The sequence below is a fragment of the Scyliorhinus canicula genome, chromosome 9, assembly GCF_902713615.1.
Source record: "Scyliorhinus canicula chromosome 9, sScyCan1.1, whole genome shotgun sequence".
NCBI lineage: Eukaryota > Metazoa > Chordata > Chondrichthyes > Carcharhiniformes > Scyliorhinidae > Scyliorhinus > Scyliorhinus canicula.
Genome location: NC_052154.1, coordinates 25,023,547 through 25,037,779, shown reverse-complemented (window position 1 = coordinate 25,037,779; position 14,233 = coordinate 25,023,547). Strand labels below are relative to the sequence as shown.

At 48.0% G+C, this 14,233-nt stretch overlaps 1 protein-coding gene across 1 annotated transcript in view; it reads left to right on the top strand.

Moving 5' to 3' along the window:
• LOC119971162 (polycystic kidney disease protein 1-like 2) overlaps positions 1 to 14,233 on the top strand; it is a 164,942-nt gene that overhangs the window by 109,417 nt on the left and 41,292 nt on the right. The window contains exons 29-30 of the mRNA XM_038806358.1: positions 10,261 to 10,460; positions 13,759 to 13,985. Of these exons, the coding sequence (XP_038662286.1) occupies positions 10,261 to 10,460; positions 13,759 to 13,985 (427 nt within the window). The remainder of the gene's footprint in view (positions 1 to 10,260; positions 10,461 to 13,758; positions 13,986 to 14,233) is intronic.

The following is a 14,233-nucleotide window of genomic DNA, read 5'->3' as shown; positions in this document are numbered from 1 at the left end:
TCTGTTCTTGATCCCTTTAAATGAATGGAAAGTCTGCTTCTAAGGCTGAGAAAAGGACAACAATTTCCTCCTGCACTGGAAATTCTATGATAATCTGTGATTAATCTCAGACAAAGGATCGGCACAACATCGTGGGCCGAAGGGCCTGTTCTGTGCTGTATTTTTCTATGTTCTATGTTCTAAAGATTGTCCAACCTATTTATGTTCTGTTATTCTATGAAAATGGTTTTCCTCGTCTGTGGAAATGCATTAACTGTGGTGTCAGCCTGTAACACTCTTCCTTCTGAGACAGGAGATGTGAGTTCAAATCTTTCTTGACCATGAAATCTATGCCATCACTTCAGAACACGACTGAGCGAGGGCTGCACTGTTTATTTTACTCATTCATGGGATGTGGGCATCGCTGGCTGGGTCAGCAGTTATTGCCCACTCCTAATTGCCCCTGAGCTGAGTGGCTTGCCAGGCCATTTCAGAGGGCATTTGAGAGCGGGCTACATTGCTGTAAATCTGGAGTCATAGGGAGGTCAGACCAGGCAGATTTCCGTCCTTAAAGGATATTAGTGAACCAGATGCGCTTTTACGACAATCAACATTGTTTTCATGATCGTCATTAAACTTTTAATTCCAGACTTTTTGTTGAACTCAAATTTCGCCATCTGCCAAGGTGGGATTCGAAGACGAGCCCCAGAGCATTATCTTGGTTCTCTGGGTTTCCAGTGCAGTGGAGGTGCGGTCCTTTGGATGTGATGTCGAAACAAAGCCACATCTCCCTTCTCGAGTAGTTCTAAAATATCCTGGGCATGATTCAAAAAAGAGCAGGGGAGCTTTTCCATGTGCTAAATTACAATATCACGAAAGCCTCATCATCCGATCATTATTTTGATGTTGTTTGTGGGACCTTGCTTGTTCAAAATGGCTGTAGTGCAGCCTATACCTTTACAGTCTGGTCAGTAATCACGTTTCCAATAAAGCTCTTGTTTTTTTGTACCTTCGTGGTCTGCAAGCCCATCTTTTAAAAATATCACAAAGGAAATGGCGGCCAGGTGGTTGATCCACACTGCAAACACCCAAAATAGAACTGCAGAAACCTGGTAGAGTAAGAAAAATCATCAATCAAAGGTGACTTCCGGTGGCAGCTATGGGGGAGTAAGTCACGCATTTGGTGGCTCTCGTTCCGGTCAAACTTTAAGACCTTTTCCCCCGACTTTTTTGAACTTTTGAGTGCTAGAGTGAAAAACAATAGCACTCTAGATCTGAATCCATACACAGTTGTATGAACTTAAGGAGCAGAAGGGAGCGAAAACAAGCAAAGAAGGGGCTGAACAAAGGTGGTGTGGAAGCTCAAGTGGGAGGAAAGATGGCCGACGAACGGACCACGGAACGGTCGGTCCAGGCAGCACTGGACAACATGCTGAAGGTCATGAAAGAGCTTCGCAGCACTGAAGCGGGATAATTTGGAACCGCTCCAGAAAGCGGTGGAGTGACTGGACCAGAGGCTGGACGCTCAGGATAAGAAGGTCCAGGCACGGGAGAAGACGGTAGAAGAGCAGGCGGATTTCCAAACAGTAGCGGACGTGGAAATTAGAAAGTTGAAGGAGCAACAATCAAGGCTGATGGACAGGCTGGAGGACCTGGAAAACAGGTCTCGCCGGCAGAATCTGAGAATCATTGGGCTCCCGGAGGGGGCCGAGGGAGTGGATGCCACGGCATATGTGGCAGACATGCTGCAGAAGCTGGTGGGGGATGATTTCTTCCTGCATCCTTTGGAGCTGGACAGGGCACACAGAGTGCAGGCGAGGCAGCTGCGAGGGGAAGGGGCGGGGGGCGGGCGATGGTGGTCAAGTTTCATAGGTTCATGTGTCATAGTCAATATTTTCCCCGCGTCTGTACTGTGATAGAGAAATGCAAACATGATTCATTAGGTAAGCAAAACTAAGCTTTATTTACGAATTAGAACTGCTAGCAGTATGGCTGAGACTTGAAGTCGGAAGGCAGTCAAGTACAAACTGCTGAGTCCGTCCCAAGTCTGCGATATTACAGAAGAATAAGACGATTTTTATACATTATAGGATCAAGATAACATGAATACAGCTTGGTCAGGAATTTGATCAAAAGTAAAACATAAGTAATAATCATTACAATGGCGTCACCTTGCTGACCTTTAGAGGACTCGGGGTCTCATATCATTATCTTGTCTTTGTTTTAAGACATGGACAAATTTGTTTAAGTACAGGAAGAGACAGTTTTTTAGCTTATCGTATATATTTAGACTGCTCTAGTCTCATGACGAACACGCCTTATCCTAGAGTTTCAGAGTCAGCCAGTTCTCAGGTCAAGTTGACCTTGGCTGTTTGTATCTGTGCCTTAGGTTATGTGAAGTCAGTTTAAATTCAATTGTACCAAGAAGACTTGACTAGTTTTCCCATCATGCCATTATTTGCTTCGCACAATACCACACGTGGACAAGGAGCGGGTTCTACAGTGGGCCAAGAGCACGAAGAGCCGCTCATGGAACAACAGTGTCCTGCGCATCTACCAGGATCTGAGCCAGGAGGTGGCCCGAAGGAGGGCAGCCTGCAGACAAATTAAAGAGATCCTGTTTAAAAGGAAAGTCAAGTTTGGGCTACTTTTCCCGGCGTGGCTTTGGGTCACATACCGGGAACAGCTACATTATTTTGACAACCCGGAGGAAGCGATGGACTTCGCTAAGCGGCATGGACTGGTGCCGAACTGAGGACACATGGCTCAAGTTAGAGTGTATTAAGGGATGTTTGCATTTGTTCGTAGATTGCCCTTCGTGTTAGCGATGTCGTTCGGCATGCTCTTTTACATAAGATTGGGGGTGTTCTTGTGTTTGTGTTTGCCTGTTTAAAAGTTTTAAAGTTAAAGCCAAAGTTATAGTTAAAGTTTAAGCTATTGGGTGCTGGGAGGCTGTTCGGGTTCTTTTTACTATTTTTCTGGGAATGTTGGGAGGGCGGTGGGTCGTAGCACCCACCTCATTACACAGTTTGAATTGCACTGTGGGAGCGAGCTTTGTTCTTTAATTGTTTTCTCTCTGTTTTGGTCCCAGAGCGATTGCTTGAACAGGGCTGTTCTGGGGAGGTGGTGTTGATGGGCGGGGGGGGGGAGGGGAGTGGGGGGACAATAGGTGGGATACATGGTGGCACCGGAGTTGAGAGCCACCAGGCTAGCTGCTTTGAGCTAGTGAACGGGAGCGGGGGGGGGGGGGGGGGGGGGGGGGGGGGGGGGAATATACAGCCAGTATATGGCAGGGGTTAGGTTACAAGGGGTTGTTGTGGGGGGGGGGGGGGAGAGATGATCTGCTGACGAGGGAGGGAACTGAACCAGGTAACAGGGAAGGGGTCAGGGGTGGGAGCCGCCAAGAGGCAGACCAGGGGAGGAGCGGCACATCGGCAAGGGGTGGGCCCAAGAAGGGGATGGCTGATCGGCGTGGGTACGGGGGCAGGATGCCCTCCAACCAGGTTGATCACCTGGAATGTTAGAGGATTAAATGGGCCGGTCAAGAGGACACGTGTGTTTGCGCACTTACGGGCTCTGAAGGCGGATGTAATGTTGCTGCAGGAGACACATTTGAAAGTGGCGGACCAGATTAGATTGCGGAAGGGCTGGGTTAGCCAGGTCTTCCATTCGGGGCTTGACGCTAAGACCAGAGGGGTCGCGATCATGATTAACAAGCGGGTTAAATTTGAGGCGGACAGCACAGTTGCGGATGGGGGTGGTAGATTTCTAATGGTCCGGGGCAAGCTTGAGGGGGTGAAGGTGGTCCTAGTGAATGTTTACGCTCCAAACTGGGATGATGTAGATTTCATCAAAAGGCTGCTGGGGAAAATCCCCGACCTGGATTCGCACAAGTTGATTATGGGTGGGGACTTTAATACAGTCCTCGATCCCGACCTGGACCGGTCGTGCTCCAGAACGGGCAGGGTCCCGGCAATGGCAAGGGAACTGAGAGGATTCATGGAACAAATGGGGGGTAGATCCCTGGAGAATCAGCCGGCCAACGGTGAAGTTCTCGTTCTGTTCACATGTTCACAATGTTTATTCTCGTATTGACTTCTTTACTATGAGTAGGGACTTTTTGAAGGGGGTGAGGGATACAGAATACTCTTCGGACCATGCTCCACATTGGGTCGACCTGCTGGTCTGCAAAGAAAGTTATCAGCGGCCACAATGGAGGTTAGAGGTGGGATTGTTGGCAGATGAGAGGGTGTGTGAGAGAGTGGGGAAATGCATGCAGGACTACCTGCAGGCCAACGAAAGTTGAGTAGACTGGGACTGTACTCGTTGGAATTTAGAAGGATGAGGGGGGATCTTATAGAAACATTTAAAATTATGAAGGGAATAGATAGGATAGATGCGGGCAGGTTGTTTCTACTGGCGGGTGACAGCAGAACTAGGGGGCATAGCCTCAAAATAAGGGGAAGTAGATTTAGGACTGAGTTTAGGAGGAACTTCTTCACCCAAAGGGTTGTGAATCTATGGAATTCCTTGCCCAGTGAAGCAGTTGAGGCTCCTTCATTACATGTTTTTAAGGTAAAGATAGATAGTTTTTTGAAGAATAAAGGGATTAAGGGTTATGGTGTTCGGGCCGGAAAGTGGAGCTGAGTCCACAAAAGATCAGCCATGATCTAATTGAATGGCGGAGCAGGCTCGAGGGGCCAGATGGCCTACTCCTGCTCCTAGTTCTTATGTTCTTATGTTCTTATGATACAGGGGAAGTCTCAGCAGCGGTGCTCTGGGAGGCGCTGAAGGCAGTGGTGAGAGGGGAACTGATCTCAATCCGAGCCCATAGGGACAGAACGGATAGGGTGGAGATGGACAGACTGGTGCAGGAGATGATACGGACGGAGAGGGAATATGCGGACTCCCCGAGGGCAGAGCTACGTCGGGAACGACGGAGACTGCAGGCGGAGCTGGGGGCGCTATCCACTGGGAAGGCCGTGGAGCAGCTCATAAAGGCCAGGGGCGCGGTGTATGAGTATGTGGAGAAAGCCAGCAGAATGCTTGCACAGCAACTTAGGAAGAGGGAGGCGGCCAGGGAAATAGGGACGGTAGTGGACGGGCCAGTGAACCGTGTTGGAGACACGGCAGGATTGAACAGGGTATTCAGGGACTTTTACAGCAAGCTGTATACCCCGGAACCCCCCACGGGGCCGGAGGGGATGAGGCGCTTCTTAGATGGACTGATCTTCCCAAAGGTGGGCAGGGGGATGGCAGAGGGGCTGGGGGCCCCGATTAGAGCTGAAGAAGTAATGGGGGGCCTGAAGGCCATGCAGTCGAGTAAAGCCCCGGGGCCGGATGGGTATCTAGTGGAGTTCTACATAAAGTTCTCGGGGATAGTGGGGCCGGTGCTGGTTAGGGTGTTTAACAAGGCGAGGAACAATGGGGTGCTACCCCCGACGATGTCGCAAGCCACCATCTCGCTGATATTAAAACGGGATAAAGATCTGGAAGCTTGTGGGTCCTATAGGCCAATCTCCCTGATTAATGTGGACGCTAAACTGCTGGCCAAGATCCTGGCGTCAAGAACCGAAGACTGCGTACCGGACATGATTGTGGAGGACCAAACAGGGTTTGTTAAGGGCAGGCAGCTGGTAGCCAATCTAAGAAGGCTACTCAATGTGATTATGATGCCCCCGGAGGGCAGAGAGGTGGAGGTAGTGATGGCAATGGATGCCGAAAAGGCTTTTGACCGGGTGGAGTGGGACTATTTATGGGAGGTGCTGGGACGGTTTGAGTTTGGAGAAGGCTTTGTGGACTGGGTTAAACTGCTATATCAGGCCCCGGAGGCTGGTGTAAGGATGAACAGGACGACATCTGAGTATTTTAGACTACACCGCGGGACAAGACAGGGATGCCTCCTCTCTCCACTGCTGTTTGCGTTGGCCATAGAACTGCTGGCAATTGCTCTGAGAGCGGCAAGGGGATGGAAGGGAATGGTCGGGGGGGGGAGATAGAACACAAGGTCTCGCTCTACGCGGGCGACCTGCTTTTGTACGTGTCAGATCCAGCGGCAGGGATGGACGGGATTATGGAAATCCTAGGGAATTTGGCCAGTTTTCAGGCTCCAAGTTGAACATGGAAAAAAGCGAGATATTTGTGGTGCAGGCGAGGGGTCTGGAGAATAGGCTGAGGGAGCAACCGTTTAGGCTGGTTGGGGAAAGTTTTAGGTATCTAGGGATACAAGTGGCGTGTGACTGGGGCAAGATGCATAAGTTGAACTTGTCTAGGCTGGTGGAGCAAATGAGGAGCGGGTTTCAGAGGTGGGATGCGCCCCCGCTGTCACTAGTGGGGAGAGTACAGGCAGTGAAAATAACGATCCTCCCAAGATTCCTGTTTATTTTTCACTGTCTCCCTATTTTCATTCCGCGGTCCTTCTTTAAAAGAATCAATAAAATCATCCTGAGATTTGTTTGGGCGGGGAACTCCCTGCGGGTAAAGAGGGGGATGCTGGATCGGAACCCTAGCGAGGGGGGACTGGCATTGCCGAACCTCAGCAACTACTACTGGCCGGCTAACATAACCATGATAAGGAAATGGATGGTGGGTACGGGGTCGGTTTGGGAGCAGGTAGAGGCTGCTTCGTGCAAGGGCACCAGGTTGGCAGCCCTGGTCACGGCTCCTCTGCCAGTCCCGCCGGCCAGGTACTCCACCAGCCCTATAGTGGTGGCGGCTTTGCGGATTTGTGGCCAATGGAGGAAGCATGCGGGGGAAGTGGGAGCGTCGGTCTGGTCCCCCAATATGCGACAACCACCGATTTGTCCTGGGGAAGATGGATGGTGGGTTTAGAGCGTGGTGGAGGGCGGGGGTGGGAAGGATGGGCGACCTGTTCCTGGAAGGGAGCTTCGCTGGAGGAGAAGTCCGGGCTGGCAAGGGGGAATGACTTTCAGTACTTGCAGGTACGGGATTTTGTACGTAGACCGGTCCCGTCCTTTCCACGCCTTCCACCAAGGGGGATCCAGGACAGGGTAGTTTCCAGGGGGGAGGTAGGAGAGGGGAGAGTCTTGGATATTTAAAAGGAGCTTATGGGAGTGGAGGACACAGAGACCGAGGAACTGAAACTCAAGTGGGAGGAGGAGCTTGGTGGGGAGTTGGAGGGAGGCATATTGGCAGACGCTCTGAGGAGGGTAAATGCAACCGCAACATGTGCCAGGCTCGGCCTGATTCAGTTCAAGGTAGTTCAAGGTAGTTCACCGGGCCCACATGACGGTGGCCCAGATAAGCAAATTCTTTGGGCTGGAGGACAAGTGAGCTAGATGTGGGGGAGGACCAGCGAACCATGTCCACATGTTCTGGGCGTGTCCAAAACTATGGGGATACTGGCTGGGATTTGCGGACGTCATATCCTGGGTACTGAAAACAAGGGTGGCGATGAGTCCAGAGGTGGCGATTCTTGGGGTGTCGGAGGACCCGGGAGTCCAGGAGGGGATAGAGGCCGACGTTGTGGCCTTTGCTTCCCTGATAGCCCGGCGACGAATACTGTTGGCCTGGAGGGACTCAAAGCCCCCGAAGACCGAAGTATGGCTGTCGGACATGGCAAGCTTTCTCGGCTTGGAAAAAATCAAGTTCGCCTTACGAGGATCACTATCGGGGTTCGCCCGGAGGTGGCAACCATTCATCGACTTCTTCGCGGGGAACTAATCATCAGCAGGGTGGGGTGGGGGGCGGTTGTGGGGGGGGGGGGGGGGGGGAGGCGGGGATAGAATAGTGTAGAGTAGGGGGGAAGAATAGGCGGGTCTATTTGCGAGAGAGAAACTATTTGCACTGTGTTTTTTGTAATTGGTATCTGCACATTAATGTATATTGTTACTGTTTATAATGCCAAAAAAACCTCAATAAAATTGTGTTTAAAAAAAAAATAAAAATCATCAATCCAAGCCACAAAATCCAAAAAGGATTAAGAAGATAAATATATCGCAACACCAAAGCTGGCAAGAGTGGAGTGCCAAATAATAGCCGTAATCATCGAATGAACTGAAAGTTAAACAAAGATTTTGGTGCAAACAACATCAAAAGGAGCTTGCATTGTGCTCTGCCCGGAAAGTTTTAGAACAATGCTCCCTCTACTGTTGGAGCAAGTAAAGTGACAAATATCCTGCAACAATTAATTGAGAGCTAGGGGAGCTCTGCAACACCCTTTGTAAAACTCTGAAAGGAACAAACTGAGTTCAGAGTTGTCTTGTTTGAGGCACCGGGTCTGATGGAGGCATGGCACAATCTGGAGGAAGCACCGCAGAGTCAGTGCCACGGGATTCCAGTGAAGGCGGCTTTGGTTTGCAGGCTGGAGGGGGGAGCGGTTGGCAACAAATAAAAAAGATTGGCAGCCTGGGGCAAGAACTAAAGAGGCTGAAAACGGAGCTTGAGTGAAGCTGGAGAACTCCATTGGTCGCAGAATGCCAGCTCCACTTTACTCCAGCTAAGATCTATTCTGGGCGCACCGCACTCAGCAGTACGAATGAAAGTTCGTAGCCTCTGAAGTGAAAGCTCTGAAAAAAACAACCGAATCCGATTTTGCGACATGAGAATAGGGCTAAACGCCGTGTTTTTCAACAAGGTCTGGAAGTATTGGCAAGGAACTATACCAACAGTGAGAAGTGGATATCTGCCATTGTCTTGGGAAAGACAGGACCAGTCTCCGACACTCTTCAAACTCAGGACATTGTTGTAGTGTGGAGAAGACACACTGATCAACATTTAGCAACTAGAACTAGCTTGCCAGAGCCTGAGGCAAGAGGGAGTCATACTCAACATGTGAACACCTAGACATTTCTGAGAATCTGAGAATACCAGAAGCACTGTGGACGACAGTGCCCCAGGTGAAGACACTTCAACACTGAGTCAACCTGCAAAAACAACATTGATTCTGGTTGAGACAACTATGGACAACATCCAAACTAAACCAAAAATGCAAGAAATTCCAGTCAACATGAAAACACCGATGCCCACAACCACCCAAAAATAGCCGTCCTCCGAAATGTCTGACTTATTGACTGCTGTGTTTATTAATGGTTCATCATGTACATTTTGATTGTTAATGTAATATTGTGTTTCATTGCAGGAGCCTCTAATATAAAGGGGGAGGAAAGTGTTGTTCATTCATGTTTGTTTCTCGTTGGAACAAGGGGCGGGATTCTGTGATCCTGAGGCTAAATGTTGACGCCGTCGGAAAACACCGTCACTTTTCTCGACGGCGTCAACACGGCCTCAGGATCAGGAATTCTGGCCCCTACAGGGGGCCAGCACAGCATTGGAGCAGTTCACGCCACTCCAGCTGCTGATCCTGTCGTGAACTGGGTGCTGGCCCCGACGCAACATGGTGCAGAGCTACAGGGGCCGGCGCGGAAGAAAGGAGGCCCCGAGCCAGAGAGGCCGGCTTGCCAATTGGTGGGCCCCGATCGCGGGCCAGGCCACATCGGAGGCCCCCCACCCCCCGGGGTCGGACCCTCCCCTTCCCCCCCAACAGGCCGCTCCGGACCCTTCCACGCCGAGTTCTCGCCGGCTAAGAGCAGGTGTGGACGGCGCCGGCGGGACTCAGCTTTTTTACGACGGCTGCTCGGTCCATCCCGGGTCAAGAATCGGAGGGCCGGCCGCGTAGAGCGGCCCCCAACCGGCGCCACGCCAACCACGCTGGCGCCAATGGTGCTGATTCTCCACTAGAATCACGTCCCGGCGACAGGACGGCGTGGCGCGATTCGCGGCGGTCGCGGGAGTTCTCCATCCCAGAGAATCCCGCCCAAGGTCACTTTAAGAGTCCAATCACGTGATATACTGATGATGTCATCAGCAGTTTGGGAAGGCTAACAGCTGGTCTGTCTTTACTGTCTGTTGAATAAACACCTTTCCAACAAAGTTCTTGTTTGTTTCTATCTTTGTATGTAAGCCTAGCCTTTAAACATACCACAGAGCGCATCGTGGATTATTTGGAAACACAGTGACTTGCTGCGTAAATAAACCATTGATAAATAATGAATATTTGTAAAGCTGTGATGTACTTATATCTGGTAAAACTATCAATCAAGATTAAATGCCAAATTAAAATAACACAAATTACTGGATAGTGCAGTATCTTTCAAGTACTGTTTATGATACAGTTTTTATATTTTTACTGCCTTCTGACCTTTGGATATTGGTAAATTGTACTGTTTTCTGGAATCCAATGTGGATTCTGTAATTTTTAATACTTTCCAATTCCCCCTTCCCTCATTAAAACTCAAGCAAATGCATCTTGTAACCCAACAGTAATCTGTTCTTCATGAAGACTGCTAAGGATTTCCGAGATGGACATATTTGGTATTCAGTGATAAACCGCCCACCAAGGAGTCCATTCACAAGGGTACAGCGTGTGTCGTGCTGTTTCTCCTTGCTCCTCTGCACAATGCTGACCAGTATTATATTCTGGGGAGTACCGAAGGATCCCGCCCAGCAAAAAATGGATCTGGGTAAAGTCAAGAATTCTTTGCAGTGTACATTGTTTAAAAATATTCATCTTTGAACAGAAATACTGTTAAATATTTAATCAGATCAATTGAGCCACACTTGGATTTCTGTGTATATATAAATGTTCTGTCAGCAGGGACAGAGTAGCAAAATTTGCGAATGATACTAAAATAGGTGGGAAAGCAGGAGATAAAGATTTTACAGGCGCATATAGATAGGCTAGGATATTGGGCCAAAATTTGCCAGTTGGAGTAGATAAATGTGAGGTTATCCATTTTGTATAAAAGTAGAGACGTTTTGTTGCAATTGTATAGATCATAGATCATAGAATTTACAGTGCAGAAGGAGGCCATTCGGCCCATCGAGTCTGCACCGGCTCTTGGAAAGAGCACCCTACCCAAGGTCAACACCTCCACCCCATCCCCATAACCCCACCCAACACTAAGGGCAATTTTGGACACTAAGGACAATTTAGCACGGCCAATCCACCTAACCTGCACATCTTTGGACCGTGGGAGGAAACCGGAGCACCCAGGAGGAAACCCACGCACACACGGGGAGGATGTGCAGACTCCGCACAGACAGTGGCCCAAGCTGGAATCGAACCTGGGACCCTAGAGCTGTGAAGCAATTATGCTATCCACAATGCTACCGTGCTGCCCTATAGGGTGTTGGTGAGACCACATCTGGAGTATTGTGTCCAGTTTTGGTCTCCTTACTTGAGGAAGGATGTGGTGGCATTGGAGGCAGTTCAAAGGAGGTTCACCAGATTGATTCCGGGGATGAAAGGGTTGATATATGAGGAGAGATGAAACAGTTTGGGCTTATACTCGCTGGAGTTTAGAAGGACGAGAAGGGTCTATAAAATACTAAATGGGATTGATAAAGTAAATGTAGAGCAAATGTTCCCCCTTGTGGGGCAAGCTTGATCAAGAGGTCACAGATATAGGTTGAGAGGTGGTAGATTTAAAACTGAGATGAGGAGATACTGCTTCTCGCACAGGGTGGTGAATTTGTGGAACTCGCTGTCCCAAGGTGCGGTGGAATCTGAATCTTAAATTGTTCCAAGTAGGCGATAGATACATTTCTGATTAAAAATGAATTAAAGGGATATGGGCAACAAGTGGGCAGGTGGATTTGAGACCAGGAAGAGATCAGCCTTGATCTGATTGAATGGCAGAGCAGGATCGAAGGGCTGAATGACCTACTTCTACCCCTAGTTCCTATGTACCTAAGTACAGTTCTGATCTTCATAATTGATAATGACACAGAAGCAGTTGAGAAAGTGCAGAGAAGGTGGTAGCTGGACTGAGAGATTACAGATTTCAGGAAAGAGATATCAGGTGGAGGCTTTTTCTTTGGAAAAGAGAAGATTGGTAGACGCCTTTAAAATTATGAATGGGTTAACCAGGGTGGATGTGGAGAGAATACTTCCATTTGTAGGATTGTCCAAAATGAAAGGCCGTTGAAACAAGATTATGTCCTACAAGGTAATGAGAACTGTTATATTTCATTTGTTGTCTAACTGCACACTTGCATTAATGATCCACATCCTTAGCTATTTTCTCAGATAACGGAGCACTGAATGTATTTTTTTTAAATAAGTGGCAAACTGCTTATACTAGAAATAAACCAGAAGAACAAGTGTTTTGTGAGGGCCACGAAGAATCCAGCATGGGTTTGTGGAGCCAAATAAAATGTAACTTTAGTTGCAATAATACTTACACAGTACCAGTAGTTCACTATTGGTTCCTTCTCTAGCCAGTGCCTCCCACTATACAAATACACTGCAAACGATTACCCCGCCCCCTGACTGGGGGACCTCATATTCCCCAAGGAACATGGGGTAACCAGTTGTCCTCAGCCAATAGGATCTGGGCAAGTTATAACAAAGTGTAATTTACATTGTGACAACATCATGTACAAATGGTGTGAAGGTGTGTCTCTGTATATGATTTATATGAGTGACAGATAGTGTTGAGGATTGTCAGAAGACACATCAGGACCTAGATAGGTTGGAGACTTGGGCAGAGAAATGGCAAATGAAGTTTAATCCGGACAAATGTGAGGTAATGGATTTTGGTAGGTCTAACATAGAGGGAAAATATACCATAAATGGCAAAACTCTTAGGAATATAGAAAATCAGCAAGATCTGGGCGTGCATGTCAACAGATCTTTGAAGGTGGCGACACAAGTGGACAAGGCAGTCAAGAAAGCATAAGGAATGCTTGCCTTCATTGGACGGGGCATCAAGTATAAAAACTAGCAAGTCATGCTACAGTTGTATAGAAGCATGGTACGGCCACACTTGGAATATTGCGCACAATTCTGGTCGCCACACTACCAGAAGGATGTGCAGGTTTGGAGAGGGTGCAGAGAAGGTTTACCAAGATGTTGCCTGATCTGGAAGGTGTTAGCTATGTGGAGAGGCTGAATAGAGTTGGACTATTTTCATTAGAAAGATGGAGTTTGAGACGTGACCTGATAGAGGTCTACAAGATTATGAGGGGCATGGATAGAGTGGATGGGCAGGCACTCTTCCCCAGGGTGGCGGAATCAGTCACCAGGGGGCATAGGTTTAAGGTCCAGGGGGCAAAGTTTAGAGGAGATGTACGAGGCAGGTTTTTTACGCAGAGGGTGGTGAGTGCCTGCAACACGTTGCCAGGAGAGGTTGTGGAAGCGGATACATTAACGGCGTTCAAAACGCATCTTGACAAACACATGGATAAGATGGGTATAGAGGGATACGGCACAAGGAAGTGCTGAGGGTTTTGGCAAAGGTTGGTATCATGACAGGCTTGGAGGGGCCGAAAGGCCTGTTCCTGTGCTGTATTGTTCTTTGTTCATATCACCTTATAAAAAAAATATATTTTTCCCTGAAAATTATCGTACTTTCTGACTAAACAATTGGAATTTAAAAGTAAATACTTTGAAAGTGTTCTGAAATACCCATAATGGATACATAGCATGGATATAAAGTATCTTATTAGTATAGTCAGTTTGCTGTCTCACTTTTGATTTGAGCATAGATTAATGAAGTGAATCCAGTATCATTCTAATTGTGCCATTGTCACACTGATGGGGTTTTAGCCTTCTACTTACCACACCTTTTAAATTTTCCTTGTGTTTATTCTATTTTGCTAATCCAGCTATTTGTTAACGTAGACAATTGTGGAAATCAATTATACCTAAAAGGAGCGCTCTATTTATAAAGAGCACAGTGAATTGTTTTCCACACAAATTGGTTCTTTCTCTCTCGTTTGTTCTAATGGTTTTTTAAAAATATTCTTCCCACACAGGTAAGATTGAGTTTACGTGGCAACAAGTGCTGATTGGTTTTGAAAGCTCGCTGCTGATGTTCCCCATCAATCTTCTCATCGTGCAGATTTTCAGAAACATCCGGCCGAGATCGAGAGGAATGCACGTGGAGAAGAAGCAGGGCAAACATGGCCGCATATCACCTTCTTTGCCAGCGTCTTCTCAAAGTCTACAAACTTGCTCCCTCACACCTGAAGCTGTTATAAAGGTTGTCAGAAAAATATCCAAAGTATCTGTAATTCAACTTTTTCACATTGCGATCATTGATGCCACTATTAATCGTCAACTGTTACACCTTTCAATGAATGATGCTGAGATTTGCCCCTGAATATTATGAAGATCCTTAGACAATTTCACATTGATGTAAGGAAAACAGGCAGTGAGCCAGAGGAAGGGTTCGGAAAGGCTCTGAAAGCTTGGCCAGAGAGATTTTGAGAAAATTTATAAGGGAGGTGG